Source organism: Amblyomma americanum, chromosome 3, assembly GCF_052857255.1.
Source record: "Amblyomma americanum isolate KBUSLIRL-KWMA chromosome 3, ASM5285725v1, whole genome shotgun sequence".
NCBI lineage: Eukaryota > Metazoa > Arthropoda > Arachnida > Ixodida > Ixodidae > Amblyomma > Amblyomma americanum.
The window spans coordinates 43324299-43339145 of record NC_135499.1 but is presented as its reverse complement, the minus strand read 5'-3'; the positions used below and the strand labels follow the sequence as shown (position 1 = coordinate 43339145).

General features: G+C 48.8%; 2 protein-coding genes across 2 annotated transcripts; both read left to right on the top strand.

Moving 5' to 3' along the window:
• The first annotated feature begins 7767 nt into the window (after positions 1–7767).
• Positions 7768–10196, top strand: LOC144123703 (uncharacterized). The gene is made up of 2 exons (XM_077656484.1): positions 7768–8102; positions 10045–10196. The coding sequence occupies exons 1-2, from the start codon at positions 7907–7909 to the stop codon at positions 10194–10196; spliced, it is 348 nt and encodes a 115-aa protein (XP_077512610.1). The 5' UTR covers positions 7768–7906.
• Positions 10197–11965: 1769 nt separating this feature from the next.
• On the top strand, positions 11966–14133 carry LOC144124556 (uncharacterized). The gene has a single exon (XM_077657302.1). The coding sequence runs from the start codon at positions 11992–11994 to the stop codon at positions 14044–14046; it is 2055 nt and encodes a 684-aa protein (XP_077513428.1). The 5' UTR covers positions 11966–11991; the 3' UTR covers positions 14047–14133.
• Positions 14134–14847: the final 714 nt, after the last annotated feature.

Genomic DNA, 14847 nt, shown 5'->3' with positions numbered 1-14847 from the left:
GATCGCTTAGAACAGCTGCTATCTCAGCAGGTAGAATGCCAGGTTGAAGCGCGCGCTCAAAAGCGCCCATTCGCTGGAAACCGGAGACCGCCACAAAGCTACAGGCGCGGTATGCGAGATTTTGAAGAAATCGTCTGCTTCGCTTGCCAGGGTCGAGGACACATCGCCAGGTTCTGCCAAAACGTGCGCCGTGGGGAGCCACAAAGAGAAGCAGGCGAGACACGCCCTAAGCAAGCCTACAGCGGGGCTCCAGATACCGAGACAAAAAACTAGTTATTCCTCCCCAGCCTGAGGAGCGTGGGGAGGGAGCAGTAGATGATGAGGTGGTGGTAGTTTGTGTGGCCGACGAGGCATGCCCTGTTGTGCGTTGCAAGTTAAATGGTTGTTGTATGGAATTGTTGATAGATACGGGGTCAAAGGTGACATTGCTTAAGGAGAGCAGTTTTAACACGCTTCGAAGGAAGGGGGACCGCGAGGTGTTGGAAGCGTCTGGTGGTATGGCAACCAAATTTGTAGGCATAACGGGGGATCCTCTTGGCATAAGTGGACTCTACCGGTTACACTTCTCTCTCGGCGGAATTGCATTGGAGCACCCCTGCTACGTATGCCCGGACACGGTGTCTCTGCCAAACGGAGTGTCAGGTATATTAGGGCAGGATTTTTTGAGAAAAGGGAAGGTAGTAGTCTCATTCTCTGAGGAAGAGGTTAATGCGGGCGGCTCAAAAGTTCCGTTTTTGAACAGGAGAGGGGCTGAGATTCGCATTACCGATATTGACACCCGTCAAACAGTGGGATCATTGGAGAAGGTATATTCGCGGGTTGCCGTCCGGCTGGTCGAGGAGGCGGTCGTCCTTCCTTGGTCGGAGCACATTTTGTACGCGTTTGTGCCTTCAGATGTAGAGAGCGGCGCCGTGGGAGTGCTTGAGCCGGTCGACTCTCTCAGCAATGGCCTGAAGGCAGCCGCGTGCCTCGTGACAGTTAATGACGCCCACAGAGTGCCCCTACGGGTGGTTAACTGTAGCCAGCAGCCACTGAGCCTTCCCAAGAACAAAACATTGGCTTTCTTCACCTCTGCGATAGAGCAACGTGAGCCCACCGATACGGTACTCGCAACTGTAGAGCATGCTAGTCCTTCGGCTGCTCCAAAGGTGTCGTTCGATCTTTCTCACGTAAAATCCAGGGAGATGGAGGCTCTGGCTGGTTTGCTGAACGACTACTCGGAGGTATTCGCCGCGTCCAACCTGGATTTGGGCTGCTGTGGCGTTATAAAGCACAGGATAGAAACCGGCACTTCATCGCCCGTTTACCAGCGTGCGTACAGGATTCCTTACTCCCAACGTGAGGAGATGGAGCGGCAGGTGCAGGACCTGATTGATCGCGGCATTGTCGAACACTCAAAGTCACCCTGGGGAGCACCAGCACTATTGGTGGAAAAGCCAGATGGCTCGTATCGATTGGTAGTGGACTACCGCAAACTAAATGCCGTAACTCGCATCGATCCATACCCCATCCCCAATATACAGGAGACGCTTTCTCAGCTGGGCTCTGCCAGGTACTTCACGGTAGTGGACATGGCGGCGGGATTCTGGCAGATAGCAATGGATCCGGCAGATGCCGAGAAAACGGCATTCAACACGCCCTCAGGGCACTATGAATGGAAAAGAATGCCGATGGGTCTGGCCAACAGCCCTGCTGTCTGGCAGAGAACCGCTGATGTTATCCTGGCAGGTCTTCTGGGGAGGCTGTGCTTCGTGTATATGGATGACATTATCATATACAGTGACAGTTTTGAGAACCATTTGCGCGATATTGAGCAGGTTTTGGTGCGACTAAGAGCAGCGGGTCTCAAGCTGAAGCCCTCTAAGTGCCAATTCCTCAAAAACGAGGTGAAATACCTCGGGCACGTTGTTTCAGCTGACGGCGTGCGACCGGACCCTGAGAAACTAAGGTGTGTCTCGGATTTTCCATCCCCGACTAGCGTCCGCCAGGTCCGGCAGTTTCTCGGCCTGATCGGTTACTACCGAAGGCACATAGAGGAGTTCGCCAAGCTCGCTAAGCCGCTCACCGCCTTAACAGCCAAAAATGTCGCCTTTCGCTGGGACGAAAACGCGGAGAATGCTTTTGGGGCCCTGAAAAGGAAGCTAATGAGTGCACCGCTGTTGCGCCACCCGGATTTTAGTTTGCCCTTCGTTATGGCCACAGATGCGTCAAAGTTCGCAGTTGGTGCCGTGCTATCTCAGGTTATTGAGGGCAAAGAACATCCCGTTGCTTTTGCTAGCCGACAGCTGAGCCCCACAGAGCAAAAGTACGGAGCTACGGAAAGGGAGTGCCTCGCCGTTGTCTGGGCAGTAAAGCACTTCAGATGCTACCTTTACGGCCGCAAATTCAAGCTAGTCACAGACTGCCATCCTCTGAAATGGGTGATGAGTGTCAGGGACCCTAGCTCGCGACTCGCTAGATGGAATCTACACCTGCAGGAATACTGCTTTGAAGTTGAGCACAAGTCAGGAAAGACACATCTGAATGCTGATGCACTCAGCCGCACAGCTGCCGTGGCAGCTATAGATGAGTTTGTCCCCGTAGTCGACCCCGCCGAATTACGCACAGAGCAGTGCAAAGATCCTGACCTAAAGCGAATAATCGAAAGCTTAGAGGGCGCACCGTCTCACCCCGAACAGCTAGGTTATTTCATTGACAAAGACGGCACCCTGTGTCGGCGCACGAGGCCAACCAGGAAAGGGAGATTAGAGAAAACCGCTTGGGAGAGAGTCGTCATACCTCGGTCGTGGACAGAAAGGGTTCTTCGCGCGTTTCACGATGCGCCATGCGCCGGTCATTTTGGCGTAGCGAAGACACGCAGGCGTATGGAGCGTTTGTACTTTTGGAGTGGCATGCGACAGGATGTTAGAGACTACTGTGCGAAGTGTCATTCCTGTCTCGAAAGAAAAACACCCAAGGGACGAAGACCAGCTCCAATTCAGCCGTTCTCTGAGGTTTCGGCTCCCTTCGAGCGGACAGGTATGGACATAATGGGCCCATTGCCCACGACCACTTCCGGAAACAAGTACATTTTAGTATTTGTCGATCACCTTTCAAAATACGCGGAAGCGGTAGCACTCCCAGATCAGAAGGCAGACACGGTTGCAAGAGCATTTGTCGAACAGATCGTGCTCCGACATGGACCCCCGAGGCAACTCTTGACAGATCGGGGAACGAACTTCGTGTCGCAGCTAATGAGGAGAGTTTTCGAGCTGCTTAAGATCGCTAAGAAGCAGACAACACCGTACCATCCGGCTTGCAACGGCGCGGTGGAGCGGCTGAACCAAACCGTGGCCGGGTTCCTGTCGCATTTTGTTTCGCGCGACCAGCGGGACTGGGACTTGTGGCTCCCGTATGCAATGTTTGCCTACAATTCCGCAGCACACGAGAGCACGGGCGAATCGCCATTCTTTCTTCTCTACGGCCGAGACCCGGACCAGCCTAGTGAAGTGCCAGAGGGCCCCCGTCGTGTCCCATACGCTTCACTGGACGACTATAAGGTGGAGCTAGAATCGCGCTTGCAAGTGGCGAGGGACATCGCAAAGGAGGCCTTAAAGAAAGCGGCGAAGCGCAGGAAGGAGGTGCACGATCGCAGTGCTAGAGACGCGCCGTTTAATGTGGGGGACAGCGTGTACATTGAAAACTGCCAAAGGCAGATTGGGCTAGCTCGTAAGTTCCAGACGAAGTGGAGAGGACCGTGCGAGGTTGTCGAGAAGCTTTCTCCGGTAAACTTCAGAGTCCGAGACGTGAACCGGCGCTTGATAAGGATACACGCAAATCGCCTCAAGTCGGCACCGGTTCAGTATTCACGAAATGAGGAAAGGGAAAGCGCGGATTTTGATGGGGACAGAAGTGAAGCGGAGCGCGCAGATAGTTCGCAAGAAACGCCCTCTCCTGCATTTGTTCGACAGGCGCCCGAGGTGACGGCCGGATTTACTTCATGCATTGCTAGAAGAAGAAGCGCGCGAGGTTGCCGCGCAGATAACGCCAGGAAAGGCTCCTGCCACGAGCCCTCACGAGTCCCAAAGCAGACAAAGGGGCACAGACTTACTTAGTATGACTCATGAAGGCCGATATCCCCTGCGAAATCGGAAAGCTAAGTCGGACTAATGGCGTAAACAGAGCGGAGTTGTGAACTGGTTAGAATTGTATAATGCCGCAGCTCATAACATTGCTATATGCGTATGTGTTAAGTTATCGGAGTTAATAGTTAAACCTTTCTGTCATTTACACCTTCACAGGAGAGCATGCGGAGCGCATGCAGAACCTGCCCTACTTCCTTTCGTTATCTATATTTTTGTCTGTGCCGTGATCGTGCTAGAAGTGGGAGCTCCTTTGTAACTCTGGTAAATTTATTTCGTCCAGTTTGGACTAGAAAGGAGAGGCTTGGGTGCTGAGTTTCATGTTTATCTGTAAAAGAAGATCAGTGCTGCCCCTGGAGACGCCAGTTATGACAGCGGAGGCACTGGTGTTGTGCAGTGGTGTTGAGTGCAGCGAAAAGTGTTTTGTCGGACGCACTGTGCGAGGCGATTCAGAAAGACAAGGGGAGCTGCAGGGACTCAAATGTTCGGAGAACATTCTTCTGGAGGGTGAGCGAGTGTGACATTCCTTGTGTGCTACGAGGTTCCGCGTTCCACGGCGCGGCGTAGACGGAGACCCAGATGACAGCGGCATCATCAATTACCCAGCCATGCACTTTGAGTGACGACCAGAACGAAGGGACCCGCCGCCGTGACAGCGGCATCATCAATTACCCAGCCATGCTCTTTGAGTGACGACCAGAACAACCGGACCCGCCGCCGCCGCCGCGGGGAAACAGGCTTTATCCTCCCCGATTTGCGTGGCCGTTCCAGGTGGGGCCCTCCCGGGCACATTCCAGGACAAGGGAGCTCTCAGCGGGCCAGAGCGCGCCGTACCACAGCCGACGCTATGCGCTACCGCGAAGACAACATTCTTTCCCTCCTTCCCCTTTCGACGTGGGCTATCGCCGGGAAGGCACCCACAGCTTCCCGCCGTGCCTCGTGAACAAAAGCGCATTCCCAGAAGGGCCGTGACGGACACCTGTCATGGCGGACAGGCAGTACTCGCCAAGAATGTGGAAAGACAGGCGCTAGTGAATTAGCTCCGAAGAGAGAGCCTGTGTATACTCTCACTTGAGAGAGAGTGGTGGCGTTTTTGTTGTTTATTTAGTTTGTATTGTTAACAGACTCTGGGTTCGAGGCTAAGCCCAACCCAAGGGGTTGTCCCCATCTCGCATGTTATTTTGGATTGGAGAATTGATGCTTTGGGCGGGCCACTGGAAATGACCGCCCTTAGTCCTTTGTTAATCAAGTGCTTAAAAGCACATGTAAACGGATGCAGTCCAGTCTGAGCTGGGGCTCCATGCTTAGCATGTAATGTGATGCTACTTAGGCACTAACCTGCCCGGTCGATGAGTAAAGTAGTGCAAAGTTTGTTCTTTTGTAAATTCAGTTCTGCTTTTTCCAGTTTAACTCTCTGTATATGTATGTTGTAAAATTATGCTCTGCTGTCATCATCTACAAGCTCGCCTCCTGTTCATCTTCCAAGCCGAACGACACTAGAGGAAGGGTTTGTGAACCATCCTCGAAGAAACAGACGACTATTGAAATTCTACTGCATACACGCTCAGGACGACATCGTTCGCCAAGAGGGCCTTCAGCGCCGAAGCCCGACGGCGTGCAGCTTCTGCCAGCAACCGCTCGAGCCCAACTCCGGAGCCACTCCATCGCCCCCATGAAGTCGTCGGCACGTAAGCTCGGACGCCCCAGCCTCTGATGTATAATCTTAATCATGTGTAATTATTGAATATACCTGTTTGTTTAAACTGAGCCATACGGTGTCTCTTTGCCTCTCCGTCCCGTGTGGACCTGCGCATTATGGGGGTCATCACACTTTCTTGCTAAAAGGAGGGTGGTGTCATCCAGAGTAAGGACTCGAGCCAAAGACGAGGTTGGGGTCGAAAGGCGGATCACAGAATCTGCGCGGCTTTGTGCGCTCAGGAGGTCACCCGGGACCCACTGAACACGGATTCGCTGCGGGATGCGTGCCGCTAGACGATGGATGTCTTGGCAGATTTCTTGGGTGCGACTGACTCGTCGTAGTAGGCGTGTGACGAGAAGGGCGTCGGTGCGAATGACAATGCGGGCCGTATGTAGCATGGGAACGGCGGCCACAGAGCAAACTGTTCAAGTTTTGTTCAAAGTTTTGATCAAGTATTTACCAATTCGCTCAACTCGCCGTGTTACTAAATAATTTTGTTTGCATGATTCTGAAGTTTTTCCAGACGCTTCAGAAAAGGCGGCGAAGGATTTTAATCTTCACCGCTTGCCGTGCATTTGGCCTTCGTTCCATCCATTTACCGTTTCGCTAAGCCGTTATTCTCGTGACAGAAGGACAAGGAGACAAGAGCTTCAAGTTCGCTTTCAGAACCCGCTGCATTCCTCTACGCGTGTAGTGCAACACAGAGATGATGGTGATGATGACGATGATGAATTTTAATGGTTCAAAACCAGCTTTAGCTGCAGTGCGCCATCACATATGGCATTTTGCCTACACAAAGCAGGGCCTGAGACCCACTTCCCAAGCATTTCAACCCAAATAAGCATAGCACCGGGTCAGGGCAAAGGTTGTACATATTGTGTCACCGGCGGGTACCCCACCGCATTGTGGCTAGACAGAACCCTCAACCTCTCGCATGGACATTATAGAGGTGCTATACTGATTGTAGATGGAAAGCTGCGCATCAAGCCCATGCCCTAAAACGGGTAACGCATGGCCGCAGCCGCCATGCTACTGCTTGCGTTTGGCGTGGCCTAAAGAGCTCACTAAACGCAGTGATAAAACAGGCTTTGACCCTGGCAACATAACCAACTGTAAAATGACAGCGTGCAGTGCAGCTGTCAACAGCCAATGAAGCGTTGTGTTTGGAACACATTATACGGTATGCAACTTCTACTGAAGGCGCCTAACTACGGCGATAACAGTGGCTGGCCTCTTTTCATCCTTTCAGGACATCAAGGAAATCAAGGAAAATTTTCGACAAATATCCGCGCTAGCTCTTGCCGCTTGTCAGTCGTGCGCACTCCCGCGAAGTGTGTCAAATCGCCTCAAAATGTACCCGTTTCGTACAGGCGACAGGAGCGTTACCGAAACAATACCGCGGCGACTTGGAGAGTAATAGATACGGCTGATAGCTTAGGCTCTGCGCATCGTTTCAAACTTCCCTACGCTGCTGATAGCCGAAATACTATTCCTTCTCAGTGTAGGAGGAGAAGCTCTCTATGGGACTGTTTGTATACAGCAGCGCTTTTGACTACTTGCTGAGCGGAAACATTGACACATACCGCCGTACTTTAATAAGTTCATTTAGCACGTGGCGCCGTCTGATGCCAACTCTCGAAGGTGCTCAGGCGTGTTGCAGCAGAAGTCCGCGATGAGGGGCGACGGTGAGTGCGAGGAAACCATTCCTCCATGGAGGGAACGTTCGCGTACACAACGTGAGCCGACCCGTTTTTTTCACGGAGTTAGCCGATGGGCGGAGCTTGACGTCACCTCAAAAAGTCACGTGGGCACTCCGCGATAAAAAAAAAAGAAGGAAAAAAAACGAATTGTGCGCGCGCGCGCGGTGTGCGCCTCTGCGTGCCAGCGGTTGTGGTCACGTGGTTATTTGTTGAAAAAAAATAAAAAGGCTGTTTCTGCGCTTGCGCCTGTGTTGCGCGCGTTGAAAACGGAACTTCGAAACGCGCTCACAGTGGGTCCTGCGCGGCTTCTCGCGCGTTGAAAACGGAACTTTAAACGCGCTCACAGAGTGTCCTGCGCGGCTCTTCGAGTTGAGTAAAAGTTTGAGATGATGGACCCTGATTCGGCGGACGACCCACAAGACGTGATTATGAAGGAATGCCTCCGAGATCTCAAGAAAACTGGTGACAAGTGTACTGGCTATTTGCAGTCCGATGAAGAGCTGCAAGCGTTCGAGAAGAAGTTAGCAGCCGTTCATGTCCAGTTTTCTACGACGTCGTCAAGGAATCACAAGTGTGGGGCATGTGAGTACTCTTGAAGTATGAAGTATATATGCTCTACTAATGTAACGTGACGAACTAGCGATGTTCACGAGTACATATATGTACGCATTTTATATATAGTATAATGCAGCCACCACGGTGGCCTAATGGTTATGAGGCTCGGCTGCTGACACGAAAGACGCGGGTTCGATCCTGATGCGGCGATCGAATTTCGATGGAGGCGCAATTCTAGAAGCACGTTTGCCTTACGATCTCGGTGCACGTTAAAGAACCCCAGGTGGTCGAAATTTCCGGAGCCCTTCGCTACGATGTCCCTCTCATAGCCTGAGTCGCCTTCGTTAACTGGCCGAATATTATACTCGCTGTGTGTTCGATCAGCCATCTTATTGTCACGGTCTTGTTATAGTAATTAACGCAGCAAAATATTTACAGCTTGCAAATGGGATTTCAATGATACACAAGATCTGAACCACTCTTGCTTTTTTTTTTCTGGGGGTGAAGAAAGGGGGGGGGGGAGTAGAGATCGTTCTCGTATATAATAGCAGGATATGTATATAGCACAAGCCATCCAAACAAGTTGATCCACGCTTAAAACTTCTCACCAGAAAGTTAGAAGTCGTAATTTATAGTTGTAAAACCTTTTTCGTCATGTTGCATAGCACAATTCACTCTGAGCAACAAAACTGCCTAAAACCGCAAGTCACTTAATTCAGAGAAAGATCTTTGGAACCTAAAATTTGCAAGATTTGGAACACTGGTTTGTTTGTTTTTTTGCAAGTGTCAAGCTGGTGTGATTAGCCTGTTTTATGTGCTAGATAGATTCTTGGGTAGATGTAGTTGGGTTTGCGGGCCGTGGGGCAATGGGTTATCCACATTTCGCCCCGGGCGCCGCTGACTTGGTCTTTGTATGCAGATTTTTTTTTTTTTAAGCAGCTCGCCGCGTGGCCCACAGTCCGGCGACGGTCGCCCGGCCGTTCTAAAACAAACAGAGCAAATGCTGCTGGCAGAGGGCTGCCGAGCTAAAAAATAAAAGCAGTAACGGCAGCGAGGGGTGCCTGAATGGGACCCGCTCCATGCCTGCGCAGTGCCTGCGTGTCTTGCGCCCCGGCGCATTGTTTAGGTCCGTTTTATGGCTTTTCGAGCGCAGTGTCAAAGAAAGCTTTGAGGACGTAGCTTGAAGAATGAAGCTCTCTTGGAAGGCTACTGGCGGGCCATCCTCTGGGTGCACGTGCGACGGTCGTGCAGCTGGATGTCGGTTAATGAGCTGTGTTTGCTCTGCTTCTGGCCAGCGGGGCTCAGATGCCACCCTGTATCTGTTTTTAGAGCACCGGCTGGTGGAAGTTGCGCTTGTGTGTATTTTGTTGTCATGTTGATGTTGCTTTTGGAGTTTGTGGAAAAGTTCGATCGACTTCTTGGAATGCTCGCGGTCCTCGCGAGCAAACAAGCTCGTGGGCACCGGTGTGTCATTGGTCCCTTCAATTTAAGAGAAAATGCTCCGATTGGCTTTAAGAAGCTCATTCCTGATTGGTCGCTAAAATGGTCCCCAGGATGCTGGGGAAACGGATTTAAAGAGGCGTTTTGGCACCAAAAGGGGGTGACTTGGGCAGGGGCTCTTGGTGGAGAGTCGGAGTCGTGAGAGTACGGACAGGGCCAAACTTTGCGCTGGCCACGTTCCGAAGAACGAGGAGCCCCTATGTGTAGCACGAGTCAAGTCGGTCAGGCAGGACAGTTTCGTAGGGGCGAGCTTTGGCCTGACGCTCCTGATCGTTCTTGATCGCAGCGACCACACTGGTCGATGTGTAAAATATGTAAATGGTTTAATAGATAAACCAAGCTGTACATTTCTGCCGAGAAGTTTGCCTACGCCTCATCTTCCTCCTGCAACGTGTCGCGCCCAAACGGACCCCTAGGGCCCCTAAGTCTAACTGGTGTCTCTCAGAGTGTACTTTTTCCCTTTACCCAGCTCAACTGATGTTCTCTTCAAACCGGGGTACAGTGCCTGTTTCTCTGGACATGCCGTTTCAAGTCGTCCGACAAGTGGACAAGGACTGTGTGCTTGGAATTGATCACCATAAGGACAAATGTGAAAGCACTAGCACTGTAAGCACCTTGTGATCCAAACAATATTGTAGAGTAATAATGACAATAACAATCATTGGTGCAGTTATTTTTTATTTAATTGTGTGCAGGCTGATGACACATTTGGCATATGTTTTCGTTAAGCAAATGATTATATTAAGTATTTATAAAAATGAGTCTCGGTTTAGTGATTAAAGTTTAGCTTCAGCACAAGTCCTGCATTCATGGGCTGAATCCCATGTTTCGACAGTAATTCATCTTATATGCATAGTCGCGTTATGAAGCCATTGGAGATTGTATGGAGGACCATCCAGGGTCGAAGGGCAGCCTGGGCAAAGAGCACCAACCCGAAAGATGGGCGAGTTCTACGAATGATGTCAGCAGCTGACGCTGCCCGTCTAATTTCCTTGTTTGCCTACAAACGGGAATCAGTTAACAGCAGTTTCTGAATTATATAGGACAGCGCAGGCAGCTGTCTATATTAAAGCATTTCTTAAGCAAAACAGACCATAACGTTTTGCTACTTTCTGGTTACAAATAGGGTAGTGTTTTGGAGGCAGAACATTTTTAAAATCCTCTAGCTAAACATGGCAGACCCTGTGCATATGAACTACATAAAATCTGCAGTAAGGTACTGATTTCATTGCAATAACGTGCACAGACAGTGGTAATTTTCATGTGTGGCTATGCTTTTAGGCACAAGATTTAACTGACTGGTCCAGCGAAGTCTTTTGCAAAAAAAAGATCAAGCTGCAAGGAACCAAGAAGAAGGGGTGCACTGCAAGCATGCATCTAAAGTTGATCAGCATGTACCCAGAATTCAAGGTTGGCCACTGTTCACGCATTTTATTGAACAATGCAGTGAAGCACAAGTCTTATCTCTGAGTTGGAAAAACAAGAAGAATAAATTTATAATTAGGTACACAGAACATACTGCACAGCATTTTCAGACACATTTCAGACCAATACTTTGACCAATAGACTTTTCAAAATTTCAGTGTACAGCTCGTTTTTGCTGAAACTATGGCCTATGGTTTCACGCTTCTCTTTTACAGCAAGAGCTGTTTATGTGAAGCTCCTCATAGCACCTCACTGAAGCACCAGTTATAATAATTAGATGCGGAAGAAGCAGTAGCTCTCGCTGGATATTGCACCAGGTGTCAGGCCTTAGCCTTTTCTTTTTATGTGTTTAAAAGTTCAGCTATGTGCTTTGCCTTAGATTTTAATTTATAATACTTCCTACATTAAAGCATAAAGCTTCGGCATTGAATATGCATATTTTATCATGACCATTTATGTATCCACATAGTATGATCATGCACCAGATTGTACCGTAAGTTGATTAATACCAAAAAATCAAGTTTATGCTCTGCTTTCACTGCAACACACAATTTGCACATTCTCATCTTTATACTTGCCAGGCCTTTTGTAATAATCATTTGTTTGCTAAGTTTAGTGATCCTGTTGAACAGGAAAACAAATTAAATCAGTTTCTTTTACTTGTAATAATAAAACCTTCTTGTAACATCGAGTTCATACTAATCGATTAACAAGAATTGCTATGTGGAAAAAGCAAGCCTAGTTAATGTCATTGGAGGCATGAACAAAGGCATTTAGAAAATTCATGCTAAACCACATTTCTTTCACTTGGCCCCTGATAAATTAATTATTTTGCTGTTTAATTTGTCAGAAAGGATCTTTTCCACATAAAAGAGTGAGCTTCTTTTATTGTGTTGAACTCTTATTGTGATAAGATTTTTATGTGTTCATTGTTCTGCTTGCATTTCAGGTTGACATCCCTCAACACACAGGGATAGGAAAATCTCTGCAAATGAAGGCGGCAAAAATAAGAGAACTTGAGGAGCAAAAGGCCCATGTAAACTGCAGAACCGAACAGCGCATCTATGTGGCAATCTCGCCCATGAGTTTCCACCATGCTCACCAATTTGGTGAAATGGCAGGCTTCAGCCAGACTGTAAACAAAGCTGTGTCGGCACGAATTCAGGACCTTGTTTGTGAGGGCGTGACATCGGTACAGGAAGTGAAAAAGTGTCTTGACTATTACGTACAAGACGTTCTGTTTGGAGGGAAAAACAAGCCATCAAGAAGCTGCAGAGCATTCTTCCCAACACAAGAAGACATACACAACCACATACAGGCTGCTCTTCGCAGAGATAGGTTTAGCTCTTTTGATCAAGAAAATGCTAAGCAGTTAATTGATAAATATCAGAGAGAGGAGCCTGATAGCAAATTCTTTTACAGACAGTATCAGAAGAAAACTGAACAAATCAATAGCCTTCCAAGTGATGACGTTTTGGAGCAAATGGAGCAGAAATGCGAGGAAACGCTACTGTTTTGTTACCAGTCAAAATTTATGAATGAAATGCTCATAAAATATGGACAATCAGTTTCATGCCTGGATGCAACGAACAAAACGACAGACTATGCTCTGCCACTTTTCTTCATTGTCGTGAAGACAGCACAAGGCTACATGTGTGCCGATGTTTTCATAACGCAATTTGAAACGAGTGCCTGCGTCGCAGAGGCCCTTGAAGTGTTCAGGCAGTGGTGCCCCGACTTCAATCCGCAGTATTGGATGATTGACTACAGTCAGGTAGAAATCAATGCCCTTCAGAGCAGCTTCCCCCAAAGCCAAATCACAATTTGTGATTTTCATAGAGAGCAGGCATGGGGAAGGTGGCTAAACAGGTCCGAGAATTGCACTGTTGCAAAAGAAGATGTCCTCTTTCTGCTGCGAAGAATAGCCAATGCAACCTCTGAGGAAGAAATGAATCACTGTATTAATGATCTCAAAGCATCTCGGCATTGGGAAAATGAAAAATTCAGATGTTACATTGACACACATTGGCTGAGAGTGAAAGAAATGTGGGTGCGTGCATATAGGTTAGGCTATGATGTAGTGCTGACGACAAATAATGGCACTGAAGCACAAAACAAAATCTTGAAGCAGTATTACATCAAAAACAGCCATGGCAGAAAGTCTTTGGCAATGCTGATCTCTACACTTGTCAAGCAATTTCTGCCTGACAGACAACATCAGCACCAAAGGAAGGTAATGAGCCTGTCATCATCGTACCGGACATACAAAAACAACATCCCAGAATATTTGCACAACCGGCCACCAGCTTTTATTAAGCTTGTAATGCAGAGGATGTTCACTGCATGCGAGTACACGCATGAAGACATCAAGAGAAAATCTGCGGTAGGGCAGTACCTCGTACAGTCGCAGTCGTCATCCAGCTGGCACACGGTGGATTTTGCAGGGCCGAACTGCACGTGCATGGATTTTGCAGCAACAAAGTTTCCGTGCAAGCACTTTTGTGCAGTGTTCAGGCTGACCGAGAGTTCATTTTCTGACCTTCCTGAAAGCTACCTGAATCGGCCTCATGTTGCTGTGACAGCCTGTGCTACTGCTGATGACCAAGAAAACGAACCAGACAGCCAGGAAGGGCATGGAGGAGGAGCAAGTTCGCATGAAGTGACAGCTCTCAGCATACCTCTATGTTCTTCGAATCAGCTGAAGATGAAGCGAAACAACTTTCGAAGCATAATGGAGAAGTGTGGCAGTCTCCTTTTTTACTGCAGCGATTCTTCAGCTCTAGACAAAGCAGCAGAAAAACTGGAGGAAGCCTATTCTCTTCTTGCACAATCAGTTCCGTCTACCAGCGGTCTGTTCATCAGAAACTCCCCAACAAAAGGCTGTTCAGGCCAAGCATCCCACGCTTCACAGAAGGATGCTGTACGAGCAGCACCTAAGATTTTGCAAACAGAAAGGACGAACAAGGAGCACTGGCGCACTAGAGGCCGTGTTGGGAAACAGGCAGATGAGCTGCGCAAGACCATTAATGTTAACCCCTTAGAGTAAGGAATCACTCAGTGGGGCACCATGATGCGAGGAAAATTTCACAAACAAGGAGCAATGATATCTGGAGCTTAAAGCACCTGGCCATGACAGATGCCATAGTACAGGGCTCGGGATAAATTTTCATGACCAGAGGGTCTAGAATGCGCTGGCATTGCACAAAATAGAAGAATCGTCGCATCTTGTCCTGGCTGAAATGTTGTCACCTCAACTGGGATTTAATCTGCAATGCCATGCTGAACAGTGGAGTGCCTGAGCCACTACAGTAGGTATATACCATTAAAAGTGGTTGCTATGGGACCAGCTGTACCGCATTTCTTAGGTGTGTGGCTTATTAGGAGAACACATTATTCATATAGTGAAGATGGAGGATAGGAGGATGCAATTCAAGATTTCTTATTCATTCTTGGCCCAGTTTAACCACCATCATGAGATACTTTCTCCCTCAAGGCTGAACCTTCTTATGCTTAAGAGTCAACAAATGGGACAATTTTTGACATAGTAATAATCCTATCATCTTGACTATGCCCTCAGTTTTGGTGAACCACCAGAGTGTTCTGCAATAGAACTACAGGAAGCTTGAAAGCTTTGCCTGCATCTCTATTAAGGCTTACTCCCTGCTTGAGCCTTGCTACGTCAAGAAATCAGTCTACTGCATCTGTCCACCTCGGCTTGTGGGCCTCTCCTACTAAACGAGACCATTCTAGCACTGCACCTGGACCTCTCGGCAAGGCTGTAGTGCATAGCCACCTGCTAACGCGATTCAGGCTTCATTGTTATTTAGTCACACTGTGTGTCAGGAAG